This window comes from Muntiacus reevesi, chromosome 2 (genome assembly GCF_963930625.1).
Source record: "Muntiacus reevesi chromosome 2, mMunRee1.1, whole genome shotgun sequence".
Taxonomy (NCBI): domain Eukaryota; kingdom Metazoa; phylum Chordata; class Mammalia; order Artiodactyla; family Cervidae; genus Muntiacus; species Muntiacus reevesi.
The window spans coordinates 145,772,901-145,789,159 of NC_089250.1; the positions used below are offsets into that span (position 1 = coordinate 145,772,901).

Consider the following 16,259-nt stretch of genomic DNA (forward strand, 5'->3'; position numbering starts at 1 on the left):
GCCAAGGAGTCATTCTTTAAAGAAAACTGTGTTTTGTTTTCAGGCTTCCCAGGTGGCGCTAGTGGTAAAGAACCTGCCTACCAATGCCAATGCAGGAGATGTAAGAGACACAGGTTTGATCCCTGGGTTGGGAAGATCCCCTGGAGAAGGAAATGGCAACCCACTCCAGTATTCTTGCCTGGAGAATCCCATGGCAGAGGAGCCTGGTGGGCTACAGTTCATAGGGTCGCAAAGAGTCAGACATGACTGAAGCGACTTAGCACGCATGTGTTTTGTTTTGTTCAGCCTATGAGGCCCATGAAGATTAATTAGAAGAAGACAATATCTCGTTTGCATCCAGTGAATTGGGTGAAGGAAGGTGAGTTTCCATCTGGGAAAACAGCTGGGCTGTTGCCGTCACTTCCCACACACAGGGCAAGCCTGGATAGCCTTGCTCCGGGGGCTCCATCATATCAGCACAGTGGCCCGCCAGGAGCCCATGTGTCACGTTGGCTCCCTTCACCCCTCCCACCCTGGGGAAGTACGGTTGTTTTCACTGGCGAGAAAGCCCAAAAGAAAAAGAAACAGCCCTGTTCTCAGGGCCCCTGCCAGGCCCCACAGGGCTGACGAGGGGAAGGGCCCAGGCTCCTGTGATCCACTGTTGTCTTGCTGAGCGCCTGCCTTTACATGCCCTTCTCAGAAATACACATTTGAAAGGGCAGAATGAGGGCTCCAAAGCGGTCCTGCCCGGGTGAATTTCTGTTTGAACTCCATTCTCTGTCCACTTCCCCAAAGAGGTGAAGCTGTGGCCATTGTTAATGCCCCAGCCTCAGAGTTCATGGCCAGCACGTTGAAATTCTCAGTCCACACTACATCTCCTCCTCCTTGAGTTGCACAATCAGGAGTATTTTTATCACCCATCCTTGATCCTCAGTGTCACCCAACACTTGAGCAGTGAGTCACTTCTCCAGGGAAGGGGAAAGGAAGGCTCAAAGGTGAGAGCTGGAGAGAGGAAGTGACTCAGTGTCTCAGGAAGCAGAAAGCCAAGGGCTCTGACTGGAGCTGGCTCATTCAGGAGAGCAGGGGTCCTCGTCCCCCACCCAAGTCAGACCACGCAGCTGCAGGGTGGAGGTCCCTCGTGCCCAGAGGAATTAGTAGTTGATGAAGGGATCCACCAACCTTAATACAATCCTTCCTCACTCTGTTTTCTTCACCCACACTCCATCCCACTATTCTATCATCACATTTTTCTCCTTGGGATGTTCACAGTGAAAATACTGCATTTTGTCATTTGGTTGTTGGTGTTTACCAATGCCTTTTTAAGGCCTTTTACCTCTTGTGTCATCCTCATCAGAGAATTTGTCTGAACTCAGCGGTAACAGTAACTGCGGAGGTAAGCTGGGGCCCTTGCTCCCACCCACACGCTGTCCCAGTCCTGCCCTGAAGGGAGACCTGCAAGTGCTTCTTTCTCTGCAAAGTTCAGCGCTTTCGTCAGCAATCTGAAAGCAAAAGGAACAATCTCCCAGGCTAGTGGGCAGAAGCCAGAGGTTGGACTGGGCTCAGCAGGCCAAACCCACTTCACTTCTGAATCGTTGCCAACCCGGGTGCCCTGGTTCCTGTTCCCCGGCGTCCCCAAGGAGAAGGCCCCAAGTCGTGTAGCCAGGGCAGACGTCATCACTGTCACAGAACTGGGATTGTGGCTAAAAGGAGTCGCAGTGGTTGGGCTCCTCTCCTTTCCACACTTGCTGCCATTGATAGAATATGACCAACACCCTTAGGCTAAAATGGAAAAATTAAGACTTTGCAATCTGTTGAGAGCAGAGTGGAGAGGGAACATGGCTACGGTTCTGTCAACCTGTGACACGTGGGTAGGGTGACCAGAGCATGTACTGCGATCTGTGCAGTACTAGAAACAAGGAGTCTCTCCTGACGTTGGAAGGAGAAAGCATGTTAGGATACATAAAAAGTCCCCTTATACAGTGGGAAGTGTAAATATAGAATGTGTTATATAGACAGGTGGTAAAAAAGAAATAAATGGGAAGGTTTAGATCAGTTGCTGAATTACTGAGGCGTGCCTCTGAGCCATCCCGTAAACCATTGCTCAGTGTTCCCAATACAGGAAGGATCCTGAGCTGGACAGGTTCTGTGGCCAAGCAGGCATTTTCGCTAAGTATCACCATGTGCCAGGCCCTGTATTGTGGATTACTTCTGTCCCCATTTTACAAACTAGAACACAGAGGCTTAGCTAGATTTTATAACTTATCCTGGGTCAATGAACCAAGATTAAGAAGGTTCAGAGCCAAAATTTGAACTTTGGGTTTTTTGAATCCAGATCCACGCCTCATCACAACTAGGTGCTGCCTGTAAAAGAGGATAAAAGTAGAGGAGATGTCTGCCCCTCCTCAGGAAAAAAATAACTGGAAAGAAGGCCACAAAAGTCTCCAAACCAGTGCACAGAGTAAAGCTGGTGTTAGTTTGCCTGCAAACTCCTGAAGGTAACAGATCAGAGAGAAGCATACTAAAAAATAAAGTGAAATCTGCTAGAGGATATGTTCCATCGAAATGAGTGAAGAAAATACTCGGTAAACAAGAAACGGGATCCCATATGAGAAAGCGGGGAGAGGAATCGCAAGCGTGAAGGTGAAGGATGATCCCATGAGGACACCTGTGTGGCATGAATGGAGGGCAGTGAGTTCAGACTAGAGTCATTTGGAGGGATCCTCTGGAGAAATGTCTTTAAGAAGATAAAATTGATAAATATTTGCTCTATTTGAAAGTCTTGGGACAATCTGCAGGCCATTGGTAGTTAGTTTAGGATTGATTTATTGAAATTCATAGAAAACAATAGTTATTAAATACAGGGAAAATAGAAAATTACACTAAAAAGGAAAAGTAATCATAGTATATACTACATGAAAGTGAAGTGAAAGTGAAAGTCACTCAGTCTTGTCTGACTCTTTTCGACCCCATGGACTGTAGCCTGCCAGACTTCTCTGTCCATGGACTTTTTCAAGCAAGAATACTGGAGTGAGTAGCTGTTCCCTTCTCCAAGGGATCTTCCCAACCCAGGGACAGAACTGAGGTCTCCCACTTTGCAGGTGGATTGTTTACCAGCTGAACTACCAGGGAAGTTCAGGTGTAAATAGCATTAGTATTGTATAATAACGTAAACACTTAATACTGATCCAAACAAACTTACAGTACAATTATCTTGGGAAGGAGGGAGTGTGAGATGAAAGGGAGCTAAAAGCTCATCTTCCGTAGCAGGAAGTCAATGGGTATAGCCTAAAAAGGGAATAACGGGAAGTGGAAAGTATGTTAGAGGTATTGAGGAAAGTCAAAGAAGTGATATTGTAGGAGCTGTTACAGCTTACCCTGTGTAGTGAAAAGAATGACATGTTCCAGGTAAAAATCACAGAATTCGCACTAAGGTAATCCCTGGTCACTCAGGAACTTTAACGTCCCCAGCATCAGGCCGAGAGCTCAAGGTGAGCGTTGTATAATGGTCTGACAGGCCTCTTGAGAGCGTCTTGCCGTGGGTGAAGGAGCTGATGGAGTGCCTCGCTGTGCATCTGACTGGCAGGGAGGCTGATGCCATAGGCATGACAGGTCCTTGGGACCAAGTGCTTAGGCAGAGCAGGGTTTAGGAGGGAAAACCCTGGGCCCTATCAGAACACTGCTTGGTCAGTGGTCCCCAGAGGGCGGGTCCCTACAACCTTGTAAGAGGCTTTGTTGGGGATTAAGTGACAAGGGGTTTCTGTGGCTAAGCTTGGAAGATACTGGCTTACATAAAGTGAAACTGGTTTGTTTGCCCTCCATAGTCCTCCTCAGAGTCCTCGAAATGCCAACATTTTATGAATCTCTCATCAAAGTTGCAGTGTGCTGCATCCAGCCCTTGCCACATCTGCTTTTCTAAAAGTGTGTCTTAAATTAAAATTCCATCGAATACCCTTTGGGAAGCCCTGCTGTGGCTTCTAGGAAGCAATTCTTTTTAAGAGTTCAGGGGAAAAAATAGATGTGTCTTCGTGGCCTTGGAAACCCCAGAAAGGAAAGACCACTCAAACAGATGGGAGGCTCTTAAGAAGAAATATTGTGGTTACATGTTTGCTGGCATCAGGAAGACCTAGGGGTTTTGTCTCAGCCCTTTATTGCCTCATTGTGCTATTTGGGTCTAGTTATTTAAGTATCTGAGTTTCAGTTTCTTCATCTGTAAAATGGGAAAAATAATACCTATTTATAAGGTTGTTATACCGTTCATGGGGTTCTCAAGGCAAGAATGCTGAAGTGGTTTGCCATTCCCTTCTCTAGTGGACCACGTTTTGTCAGAACTCTCCATCGTGACCTGTCCATCTTGGGTGGCCCTGCACGGCTTGGCTTATAGCTTCATTGAGTTATGCGAGACTGTGATCCATGTGGTCATTTTGACTAGTTTTCTGTTATTGTGGTCCTGATGCTGGGAAGGACTGAGGGCAGGAGGAGAAGGGGGTGACAGAGGATGAGATGGTTGGATGGCATCACCAAATCTATGGACATGAGTTTGAGCAAACTCTGGGAGATAGTGAAGGACAGGGAATGCTGGTGTGCTGCAGTCCATGGGGTCACAAAGAGTCAGACATGACTTAGTGACTAAACAACAACAATAGGGTTGTTATAGAAATGAAAGGAACAAATATATACAGGGTTTAGCATAGGACCTGGCTTCATATTTGGGCTTCCCAGGTAGTGCAATGGTAAAGAATCCGCCTGCCAATGCAGGAGGCGCAGGAGACATGAGTTCTAGACCTGGGTCTGGAAGATCCTCTGGAGTAGGAAATGACTTCATAGTTGGTATCTCTTATTATTATTATTATGGATAGTCCCCTGAAAACTGAAAGGAGGTGTAATATCTCTGGGGACCAGTATAGATATGTAGAGAAGTCTTTACGTAACTCAGAATATTTTTGAAGAATTTGAACAAAAGCTAGAAGAAGTATGTTAGACCAACACCAACTTTAAGGAACAGAGTCAAGAAAAGCTGAAACTTTTCTTAGGTCAAGAAGAGCTAAGTCTTGCAAAAAAGTGCTATGATCAACAAAAAGGACTATTTTTTATACTTCTGTTTGGAACAACAAGAAGAAAACCTAGGTCCTGTTGTTTGGACAGACCAATGTTAATCAGAGACAAAGAGGCAGCAAAAATTTACTCTAGTTCTGTTAGCTTCCATCTCAAATAGAATGGTTATCAGACTAGGAAGAATTACACAGGCATTGATAAAAGAGGATTGAAGCCATGATTTCCAGTCTCCTGGTCCACATGTATTGCACCCCAGAATACCAGTCCAATTGGCAGATGAGATTCAGGAAGCTGGTGTCAGTAATCTCTGAGGGAATGGGAGAGAGGTGTTGGCAGACTGAAAGCACTCCGAAGTTCCAAGATGCGAAAAGCATCTTTCACTCTCTAGACTAGCGAGCTTGGTGTCAACTCACAGGGAAAACTCTGGGCTAGATTGTTCAGTGAGTAGGCTGTGAACACTCCCTAAGGAAAAACAGTGAGGCCTGCTTTCACAGAGAGTCAGGCCTGCCAGACCTTCCTCAGTGCCTTTTTAGAGACACTTAACCTATTTCTACCTGGTAGATAAAGGAAGTGCTATAGACCTCATATAGGTGGGGGTGAGCAAGACATTTGGAGAGTATCTTCTGACATCGTTGTTGGCAAGACACAGAAATGTCTACAGAATATCCAGGAGGGTGAGGGACGTAGCGGTGGAATGGTTGGGTTGATTATAATCGGTTGGATGAGCATACCCAAAGAGTAATGATGTCAGTCTGTCAGCCCGTCTGCCTGGCCCTGTCCTGTTCACTGTTTAATCAAAGCCTGGGATGAGAACATGGATGGCAAGTTTATCAGTTTTGTCAGTGATGTGAAGTTGGGGGAAATGCCAATATGATGTGTGTCAGAGCCAGGTTTCAGAAATATCTGGACCGCTCGAAACCCTAGCCGAGTAACAGCAGAGTCCTGTAAGCTCCAAATCATCTAGAGTACACATAGGCAGGGGAAGAAGAGGTTTAAGCTCAGTCCATGGGAGAAAGCCTGAGGGGGATTTGTTGACAGAGGGAGTGTGGTATAAGTTGGTAGTATGATGAGGTTACAAAGAATAGACAATTTGATGACAGTTTTAATAGAAACAAAGTATCCCAAGCAAGAAAGCTCACAGTCCCTCTGTGATCTGTGCTGGTTAAACCACGTCCTGTATTTATTTCCACACATTGCACCTCAACTTCACTCCTGGACATGACACTAAGGTTTGACAAGCTAGAGTGAATGCAAGGGAGAGTTACTTGGATGGATGGATGATTTAGGACCTTATCTTAAGAATATAGTTGAAAACCACAATAACAACAGCAAAGAATATCGTTGAAAGTTGGGGCAACAAATCCTGGAAGAGAAACTCTTGTTGGGCTGTGGGAGCAGCCTCGGGGATGTACAAGGCTGTCATGGAGGATGAATTAACCTACTTCTGGCTCACTTGAGGACCAGTGGATGAGAATTGCAGGAAGGCTTATTGTGCTCATTGCGCAGGAAGGCAGCCCTGCCAGCACGTCCCTCAGCAGAACAAAGGCCTCAAGGGATTTTGTTGACCTGTAGTTGGGCCTTCCCAGAATACCAGTGGTTGACCAGGGCCCACAGTGACTGCTGCCCCATCTCAGAAGTCCCCCTCCCAAGCCCGGGGTAAGGACCTTTGCTCAGAAAGGGGGACTGACTTGGCTAGAGGCACTTGGATTCTGGGCCCAGGGTAAAGGCAAATAAGTCTCTATTAAGCTATCAACATTCCTGCATGAGGAGCAGATAGACTTCTAGAGGCAGTCCGCTAACATCCTGGCAATGCATTCCAGATACATTTTGAGTACCCTACATCCCAGGCACTGTTTGATGCTTCACCTAGGTCATCTCATTTAATCCTTGTAAAGGAAAGGGTATTATTATTCTTCCCATCAAGAAGATAGTAAAGCTTAGAGAGAGGTTAAGTTATTTGCCCAAGGTCATATGGGACTCGAACCCCAAACCTACGTTTATTAGCCACTCTGCTTCCCTGAGCATACTTCATCACCTGGCTCCATCTCCCCAGCAGCTCCTGGAGGTTGCGGATCGCCACGCCTTCCCTGGGAGCAGTTCTCCCCTCCAACCCCGAAGCTCTGCCTTCCCCTCCACTAGGAACTCAGGGAGAAAACAGCCCAGCTGAAAAATTAGGCCACGCTGGCGAGCACACTACTTATTTTTTTATGACTAAGATTAAGCTGACAACCGTGCAAAACATTGCAAACCTGTGTCGGCTGCAGATTTAATACCTCACCCAGCCCACACAAATAATTCATGCTTCTGCATCGATGTCCAGAAAAAACAAATCAGCAAAAAGCTGGGCTCCTGCATGTGTGTGTGTGTGTGTGTATCTGCCCTGTTTCCATTGAAGCAGCAGGCCGGAAATACCCAAGCTCCAGGACTGCAGATCTAGCATTTTGCAATTTTTTTTTCTCTTTAAAGATTAAAGTACGTTTTCAAATGATTGAAGGTTGGTGGGAGGTGTAAATGTGGGCACTTGTCACATTAATTCTTCAGATGATTAAGTTCTTTTCCATTTCTTTAAAGCTGTTTGCACTTGGGTTTGATGTCCTCGTTCCGGGTGAGTGTGTTGTAGCAGTTACCAAGGTGACTTTAGCTGACTTTCAACAATTTATTTTTCCCTCCAGCTTGAGACGTCTCTAGCCCTGTGTGCTGTTGATTCTGCTCTCCCAGCCCCCTGCCCCCACCCCCCAGTTGCTATTCATCCGCATTTTTGCCTGTGTCAGAGAGGCCCTCTGCCTAGCCCCACCTGGCAGCTGGGCTGGGAGCCTGGTGTGGGTGCTGTGTCTCAGAGGTGACACAGGGAAGTGATGGTGAGAGTCACACCCTGGTTCTTCCTCTTAAACTCACTCTGTGACTGTAAGCTTATCCCCTCGCCTATCTGAGCCACAGTTTCCTTACCTGTACAAGAAGGGTTAACCACAGAAAAATTTACCTGGTGTAGGGTCCTACTCTGGAGCAGAATAAGGGCTCACCAAAGAGGGCTGCTGCCTTTTCTGAGTCCTGCTGTTGTCCAAGCCCCGAGGCTGGTGTTTGGTGTTGCCCTCCTCCAAAGGGAGGCGTAGTGGCCAGGGCTTCAGGGGAAGAGAGCTGGTCAGAGGTCCAAGGCTCCCACGCTGGCCTGCCACAGCCCAGCTCTCTGACCTTGGACGCTTTACCGGCTCTTTTTCTTAAAGGAAAGAGGTAGATTAAACACTCTCAGAGTTTCCTTCCAGCCCTGAAATTCTGACCTGCTTGGCCAGCGTGTTTTGTCTTCTTCACAGGTCTCCTGAAAGGGCTTGTCAAAGGAGGTGCTAGGGCAAAGGGCAACTCAGAATCGGCTTTGGTAGCCCAGAGGAAGAGACTACTTTGTGAAACAGCAATCACATCTGGGGATGGATCCACGCAGCTGGTGGGAATGGCCCCTGTTACCTTGGGCTTATAAGTTGCTGCCTCAGCTGCCCCATGCTGCCCCATGTCACCCTCCATCCTGCCTGCTGACCTCACCTCCTCCCTCTGGGGAGGTGCTCTCTTTGAGTGTTGGGGTGCCTCTTGGGCCACAGGCTGCAGTGCTCAGCCCTCCAGTGTATAAGGAGGTTATCAAACCCAGACATCCTGGGTGGCTTCTGCCGCTTGAATGATAAATAACTAAAACTTCTCCCCCAGTATTTATTTATTATATTTATTTATTTTTGGCTGTGCCGGCTCTTTGTTGTTCCACATAGGCTTTCTCTAGTTGCTGGGGCTACTCTCTAGTTGTATTGCACTGGTTTCTCATTGTGGCGGCTTCTCTTGTTGCAGAGCACAGGCTCTAGGCACATGGACTTCAATAGTTGTGGTGTGACAGCTCAGTTGTTGTGGCAACTAGTTGCCTAGTTGCTCCTCGGCACAGGCTCTAGGCACATGGACTTCAATAGTTGTGGTGTGACAGCTCAGTTGTTGTGGCAACTAGGGCCTAGTTGCTCCTCGGCATGTGGAATCTTTCCCAACCAAGGATTGAACCCATGTCCTCTGCGTTGGCAGGTGGCTTCTTATCCACTGCGCCACCAGGGAAGCCCATCACCCAGTATTTTGATTGAACACCTGAGTAATTATTTTGAAATTCACAGTCCAAACTGGGATCTAGTCTTTTGAATGAGATCAGTGGGTAACCTTCACTTCCGACTGGGGCAGATTTGCGAGGTCGTCATTGGGGGCAGCTGAATTTGAAAGAGTGAATCTTAGATTGCAAAGGGACACTGTGGCCCAGATGTGGAGCAAGCTGTGGGTGGGAAGCAGGATAGGAAGGGGCATGAGGCAGCAGTGGCAACGTGCCGTGGTGGGAGCCACAGTCAGGAGGAATCTGGTACCATGTTCCTGGGACCTCATTGCCCAGGGTGGCGGCTGGTCCCGCTGCCCAGCCAGGCTCACAGATCTGACTCCCGCAAGCCTGCTCTCCCCCCTTCAGTGAGGTCTGTGTCATTTCCTGTTGGACGAAGGGTGTGTATGTCACTGCAGTTGTGGGCCGCCAGCAGGAGTGTGCATGCTCTGAGCCTGCTCTGATGTCACAGCCTTTTCAGGGTCAGCTGGAAGGAAGCTTTCAGAGCCGAGTCTCCTGGCACTCGGCATCCCAGCATTGGAGAACTTGGGGTCTGGGGCTCCGGGGCAGCAGCAGAAGGGCTCCCAGAGACCCCTGCTGTTATCTGAGGGAAGAACGAGCCACTGTGACATAGCTTTTCTACAGTGTATTGGCCAAAGATGAGGTTTCAGAACCCACCTGCGACCAGATCCCAGGTCCACAGTCCCCACTGTGCAACCTGAACAAGTTACATCACTTTCTTGATCCCAGGCTCCTTATCTGTTAAAGGGGTGTAAAAATCGTGCCCACCTCACGGAGGCACCTTGCCCACCATGCAAGGGGTGCCTCGCCCAGCAGCTGGCACTTGGCAAATGCGGGCTGAGTGAATGGTGCCTGTTGTTATCTTTATCATCAGTCACCATCCTTGTCATTGCACAGGAGCCCAGCCTGGGAGCCGCCCGTCCTGCTCTGCCCTGTGGTTTTCACCTTGTGCTGAACCTGTTCCTGTGCTTGCCTCGCAGGAGCCGCAAAGACAGCCTGGAAAGCGACAGCTCCACGGCCATTATTCCCCATGAGCTGATCCGCACGCGTCAACTGGAGAGCGTCCATCTGAAATTCAACCAAGAGTCAGGAGCCCTCATCCCTCTCTGTCTCAGGTGAGCGCCGCAGTGCACAGCTTGGCCTCAAGGAGCTACCAGGCCTGTGCTTGCCCCCGCATGCCTTGGCGGAGTCTGGGACCCTGGGGGGGAGGAGAGTCAGTCAGGCAGCTCCAGCCTGGGCCTGTGGGCGGGCCTGTGGCCCCCGAGCCCACCAGTAGCCCCCACTGCACTGAAGAGCTCTCCTTTGTGCAGAGGAGTGTTCCCCCAGCCCTGCTTCCTTACAAGAGTCCAGTAACCTAGGATGTCTCAGACCCCCCCTGCCACCCCCCAGCCCAGTGGCAGGGTCCCTGGTAGCACTGGGGTCGTAGGGCAGGGGCTACAATGGCTGGGACTCTGTTTTCTCCTGCTTTGCTGTTTTTCTATGCAAAACACTCAGTTCTCTATACCCTGTGGCCCGCATCATACTCCTTGAGGGACTCAGAAACCCAGACTGTGTCCCTTCTGCTGCCATCCACAGTGCCAGAAACCCAGCCCCAGGGCCAGAATGCAGCTCCCTGCGTGAGGACACTGCTCTGGGAAAACCTGTGCAGCTGGCTTCCTACTCAGCCCCGGGGTTCCACCCTCAATTTTACAGCAAGGATAACTGTAAACCCTGACAGCAGTGGCAGGGAAAATGGGGAGTGTACTTTGTGGGACCGTCCCTACTGTCCCAGAGCCTGGGGAAAGAGCTTGGGTGGAAACCAGCCTGGCCCCACAGGGCAAAGACAGCAAGTGGTCAGAGTGACCAGGGGCTGGCTGGGCCTCTATACAACTCCCACACCCCCCCCGGACCCCAACCACTTCCTCCCCCAGCTCCCTCTCTGGCCCAGGCTCAGGGCCTTTAGGCTGGTGAAGGGTTAATCTGAGGCAGCCTGAGGAAGCCAGGAGCAGGTTTTTCTTCCTTTGCTGACTGGCATCTCTGCCCCCACAAGTTGCCCTTGCCCACCCTTCCCCCAGCTGTTATTTCCAGATTGGGGGTTAACAATAACTTCTGTGGCTCTCTCAGAGTGACCCTACTTGGCTTCAGCTTTTTTTAAAGCTGTGGACTTGGTAGCCATTTAAATCTCACGAGAGGCCCGGAAGTGGGTGGACCAGACACAGGGCTGTGCTGTGAGGGTGCTGTGCCATCGCCCAGGGCTATGGGAAATTTGTTTAGGGGCTTGTTTAGGGCTCATCCCCACCCTCCAAACAAAGCCGTGCACGGTCCCCCTTTTAGCTCTGGGCCTGACCTTGGGCACATTACCACATGGCCCCTCTGGCCTCAGTTTCCTCACCAGGATACGGAAGAGGTGGACCTCTCTCCCCTTGCAGCCCCTCTGAACGCTGCTCTGGTGTCTGCCAGCCTTGAGCACTTTGGAAGGATGCCAGTAGAGAACTCATGAGAGGCTTCTCTTGGGAGGTGTTGAGATGAACGTGTTTGGTTAAGTCCCCTGTTAGTGGGTAGGTGGTCAGTCAGAAGGGGCATTTTCCAGGCACCCCATCCCGGGAGTGTAGCCCCCGCAGTCCCCGACCACCCCGGCCAGGCCCGCTCTCACTGTCTCACGTTCCCATCCCCAGGGGCAGGCTCCTGCACGGACGGCACTTTACATATAAAAGTATCACAGGTGACATGGCCATCACCTTTGTCTCCACGGGAGTAGAAGGCGCCTTTGCCACCGAGGAGCACCCTTACGCAGCTCATGGACCCTGGTTACAAGTGAGAAGGCTCTTTCTCTTCTGCCTGCCTCCTTTCCTGAGCCCACCACCTCCGTCTCTTCCCTTGGCAAGCTCCCGGAGGTGCCTTCCTGTGGGCCAGTGGTGAGATGCCATGGGGTGTGTGGATGCTTCCACCTAGCCCACCAGCTCTAGGAGCACTTCCTGGCCTCTCCCTGTCCCCCAAGACAGGAACGGTAACTTTCCAGGCTCTGGCTGTGGATAATTCTGTTTGCCATGGAAATTCAGTTTTGAGGGATGTGAGACTTTCTGCATCTCAGGTAAACCAAGGTACAGGAAATGAGGGGTGCAGCAGGGTGGGAGGGAGGGTGGAAGCCACTCTCCGCTATTTGGGGAAGCCCACCAGAATACCTAGAAAGTGGGCATCTGAACCTGGACCGGGAATGGGCTGTGATGGGCAGATCTCAGCAGATCGAGCCTGCCCCCTCTCCTCTAATGGTTCTCCTGTGTTCCTGATGGACACCCAACTTCTCAGTGCAGACCTGCTGGCTTTTTCCAGAACACTTTATCCTTCCTTTGCTCTTCTGGTGGGGCACAGCCTCAAACCATTGCCAAACAGGGTGCCCAGACCTGACAGCCACAGGCCTCCTTCCAATCCCCACCCTGCCCAGGTCTCTAACGGGTATTTGGCCTGGTCCAGCCCACTCCCAGAAGTAGTAGAGGGACAACATTCTTTTTTGTCTGTTGGGGGTGTGGGAGGAGGAACACGCCACCTTACCTCTCTCAGAAAGGGAGTCTGACCCTAACGTAAAAGATGACTCTGCTTTGTCTGTGGTGTATCCTGGGCAGTGGGGGGCAGCAGTGGGCAGGGGGATTATAGTCGAGGGAAAGATAATTTTGCTGGTTCTGTGGGTTTAGGCCAGTCTGGGGAGTGGGTGAAGTGTATTTGCCATTAATGTAGGCATGCTTTTAGTTTGTGTGCATGTGTGTCTCCTCCTCAGGCCAGCTCCTCCCTCCCCCTTCCCACCAAAATACTAACCCTTAATTAAAACAAACAGCAAACAAAGGATACCAACCAAACTCCCAAGACTAAGCTGAGGTAGAAATGGAAGCCGGTGCTTTAGGGATATTGTGTTCCATAAATTATCTTGCCTTTTTCCACTGCTGTTATTACATTGTTTCATAACAAAATTACTTTGAACCATAAAGTTATAAATACATTTTAAAAGTCCCACTTGGTAACATTAGATTTCTGTCCAATGTGGTGTTGGTAGTTACCTTAGCAAAAGCTCTGAAGTATATAGCATTTGAAATTAGCCCAGAACAAGTAGAAAGGGCCTCCTCCCACCCCCAGCATGTCCCAGGCCTCCAGGCTGCTTGTAGAGAGCAGGGGTGGGGGGTCGGCCTCCCACCTGCAGCACAGAGCTGGGAAGGAGTTGGGGGTGGACCATGCAGGAGACCCAGCCCCTGACAGGTCAGAGGTCATCATTCCCAGCAGGTGACAGTGTGTTGACAGGTCTCAGCAGAAGTGTCCTCAGTACTTTGCGTATTGAAGGTTAAGCACTTTTTCTTGGGAAAGTAGGAACTAGAGCCTCCCCAGCTTGAGAATAAGTGCCACCCAGTTGCCTTTGACGTGCTTGACTCTGAACCTGTCCTTGGACCCCCGCCATCCCTCCTGGAACATCTTCCTGCCTGGGGTGGGGGTAGGGGGCCAGCATCTGCAGTTCTCAGCAGCCTGGTGACCTGGGCCTCCAGAGGGCTCAGCACATGTCACGTTGCCCCTCAGTCCCCCCAAAGGTCTGGGCCCAACCCTGGTTCCCAAGCCCCTGATCCCCTAGCTGCTGGGGTTTCCTTCCAGCTCTGCTCCCCCACGCCTCCCTGGCAGCCCCTCAGCCAGCTCGAGCACTCGCCCTGCTGACTCCCAGCACATGGTCCCCTCCCAGGCGCTGTTGCCTGGGGAACCGGAGCGGTGGGAACCAGCCGCTGGCCTCGGCATGTTTCAATAAAGTTGCTGTGCTGGGAGCTGCTTAATCAAAGGCCTGTGTTATGGGCTCATTAGTGTGGTCCACCACGGGGGCCAGCTCACAGGGGAGCTCCCGGGAAGGCTGGCTGGGGCCCGCTCCCCAAGCACGCACCCTAACTCACCCAGGGCTTTCTCAGGCCCTGTCCAAGGAGCCTTGGGAAACCCTCTGCCCCTGCCCCCAGCCCAGCCCTCCTTGCCTCCCCACCCCCAAAGCAGTCAGCACTTTCTGCATCTGACTGCCAGCATCAGCCCGCCTTCCTCTCTAGGGTCTTGCCACTGTGGTCACAGGCAGCTCCCTGGCTTGTGGGAACCTGGGCTTGTAATTACTTGTGGGCCTCTCAGTCTCCCCCTGGGGCTGCCTGTCTCGCTGGGAGTCTGAGGACCTCCTGGAGGTCTGGGGTCAGGCTACGGGTCACCAGTGAAGTCCCAGCCCACTGGGCCAGGAAAGACGCCGGGCTCTTCTGGAGGGAGACCCCAGCAGAGAGACTCCCCTCACCCGCTATGGGACTCTCTCCCTCATGCTTCTGGATTCCAGGATGTCTCCCCGGCCCCTGTGTGCCCAGGCCTGTTGGGGGCAGGGAGGCAGGAAGGAACTGAATGCACCAGCCCCAGGACTGAAGAAACCCAGACTTCTGTTCTCTTGGCTGCTGCTGGAACACTTTCCGTTGGTCCCAGATGAATTGGGAGGGGCTAGGATGACTTTTCTTGCATCAGCCTTCAACAGCCTTGGAAGCCCTCACTCCCAGCCTTGGCACCTTGTTCTGGCCTCCAGCCCAGGCCTGTTATCTCTTGGGGAAGTGGCATGGCAGAGACACCCCACATGGGAGAAGATGACAAAGGAGAGCCTGAGAGAAAAAGGCAGAAAGTGAGGGAATCTGGGCCCTTTCCGGCATTTCTGGAGTAGCCCCAGACAGGCCCCCAGGCCCACCAGCTCCTGGGCCTGCACCTGCCTTGAGGCTACCCCCTTTCTCCAGGTCCGCCCCCCCACCATCCCTCCAGCCCCAGGAACGTCAAGGCCTGGCTCACAGAAAGGCAGGGCTGCCTGCCACCCCAGAGTGAGCACAGCGGACACTCCCCACTTCCTGGAGGAACTGGAGAGGCAGGAATCCTCCAATTCCTTAGGCTCTTCAGTTTCCGGAGGTTGACACCAGACTCCTCCGTCCGCCCTACCCTTGGCTGTTTTTATCTCTGCTGAGATGGTGAAGGCTGTCAGCCAGCTCCAGAGGAGTACAGGAGGGTCTTCGGACCGGGGGAGGCCTGCCAGCGTCCGCTCCCACACACACCTTCCCCCAGCATTCCTCAACCCAGTGGCTTTAACAAGCCTCTCTCCCTTGAGTCTGTCAACACTGGGCTGTTAGTCTCTGAGCGGGAGCCTGGCCCAGAGCTGAGTCGTTCATCCGTCCCCAGCCAAGATTGATCTGAAGGGGGAGAAGTCGGCCCCAGAGGTCACTCAGGGGTCACATCACCAAATATGAGAATATTTTTTTTTAAGCCCTGCAATGCTTTCTCAGCTGTGTGGTGTCTGACGGCTCACCCAGGTGGCCCCCCTTTCCCAGCCATTCTCTGCCAGCCTTGATGGGAGGCCTGGGGCTTGGGAGAAGACGCCCAACAGCTGTTCAAGTGGGATTCGCTTCTCCAGGCCAGATCTGGGGAGCAACTGCCGGGCTCTGCCCCTCACCCAGTGGCTGACTCACGCCCCCACCCTGTGGACAGGCCTCAGCCTTCTCCTGTCCCATGCACCCATTTGGACATTGTGTGGAAGACACTTGGCGAACCCTGGCCTAGGCCCGGCGCAGCTCCTCTCACATGCCTCTGCTGTTTCTCCTTCCACTAGTGAATGTGGCATCCCAGAAGACCTTTGCTTGGCTGTCCAAGGGTCCTCATTGTCCCAGCTACAGCCATAGGGCTTCAATCCCAGCACTGTGTCTGGGGAGGTACACGAGAGGACTGAGAGGGCCTGTCGTGCCCTCACCAGCTGCCAGCCAGAGCAGGAGAAGTCTAAGCCCGCTCCTGGGCACCTCAGCCAACGCTTCGCCACCCTCCGAGAACAGGAAATGAATGCAGCCTCACTGTGCGGCTGCTTGCAGTGGTACCTGCCACACCCGTACCTCTGCCCCTGAGCCTAGGGTGGGGGTGGGGGTGCTCCAGGCCGTTGTCTAGCTTTTGTCCGGCCTGTTGGTGTTGGGGGGACGCAGACTAAATGGCTTCCTGGTCCCTGCCTCCTCCCTGCCATCATGGGTGCCAGAGCAGCTCCTTGGCAGGCCCTACCCTGTAAACAACACATTTCCTTCCCTGAGAGGAGGAAAGGGAGGGAAAAAGAAAGCCAAACTTG

The 16,259-nt window shown here is 51.7% G+C and overlaps 1 protein-coding gene across 3 annotated transcripts in view; it reads left to right on the top strand.

Annotated features, from left to right (window-relative positions):
* Nucleotides 1-16,259, top strand: part of SUFU (SUFU negative regulator of hedgehog signaling) — a 106,744-nt gene that overhangs the window by 80,103 nt on the left and 10,382 nt on the right. For all 3 annotated transcript variants that reach the window (XM_065923225.1, XM_065923227.1, XM_065923226.1), the window contains exons 9-10: nucleotides 10,135-10,269; nucleotides 11,809-11,947. In XM_065923225.1, coding sequence (XP_065779297.1) covers nucleotides 10,135-10,269; nucleotides 11,809-11,947 — 274 coding nt within the window. The remainder of the gene's footprint in view (nucleotides 1-10,134; nucleotides 10,270-11,808; nucleotides 11,948-16,259) is intronic.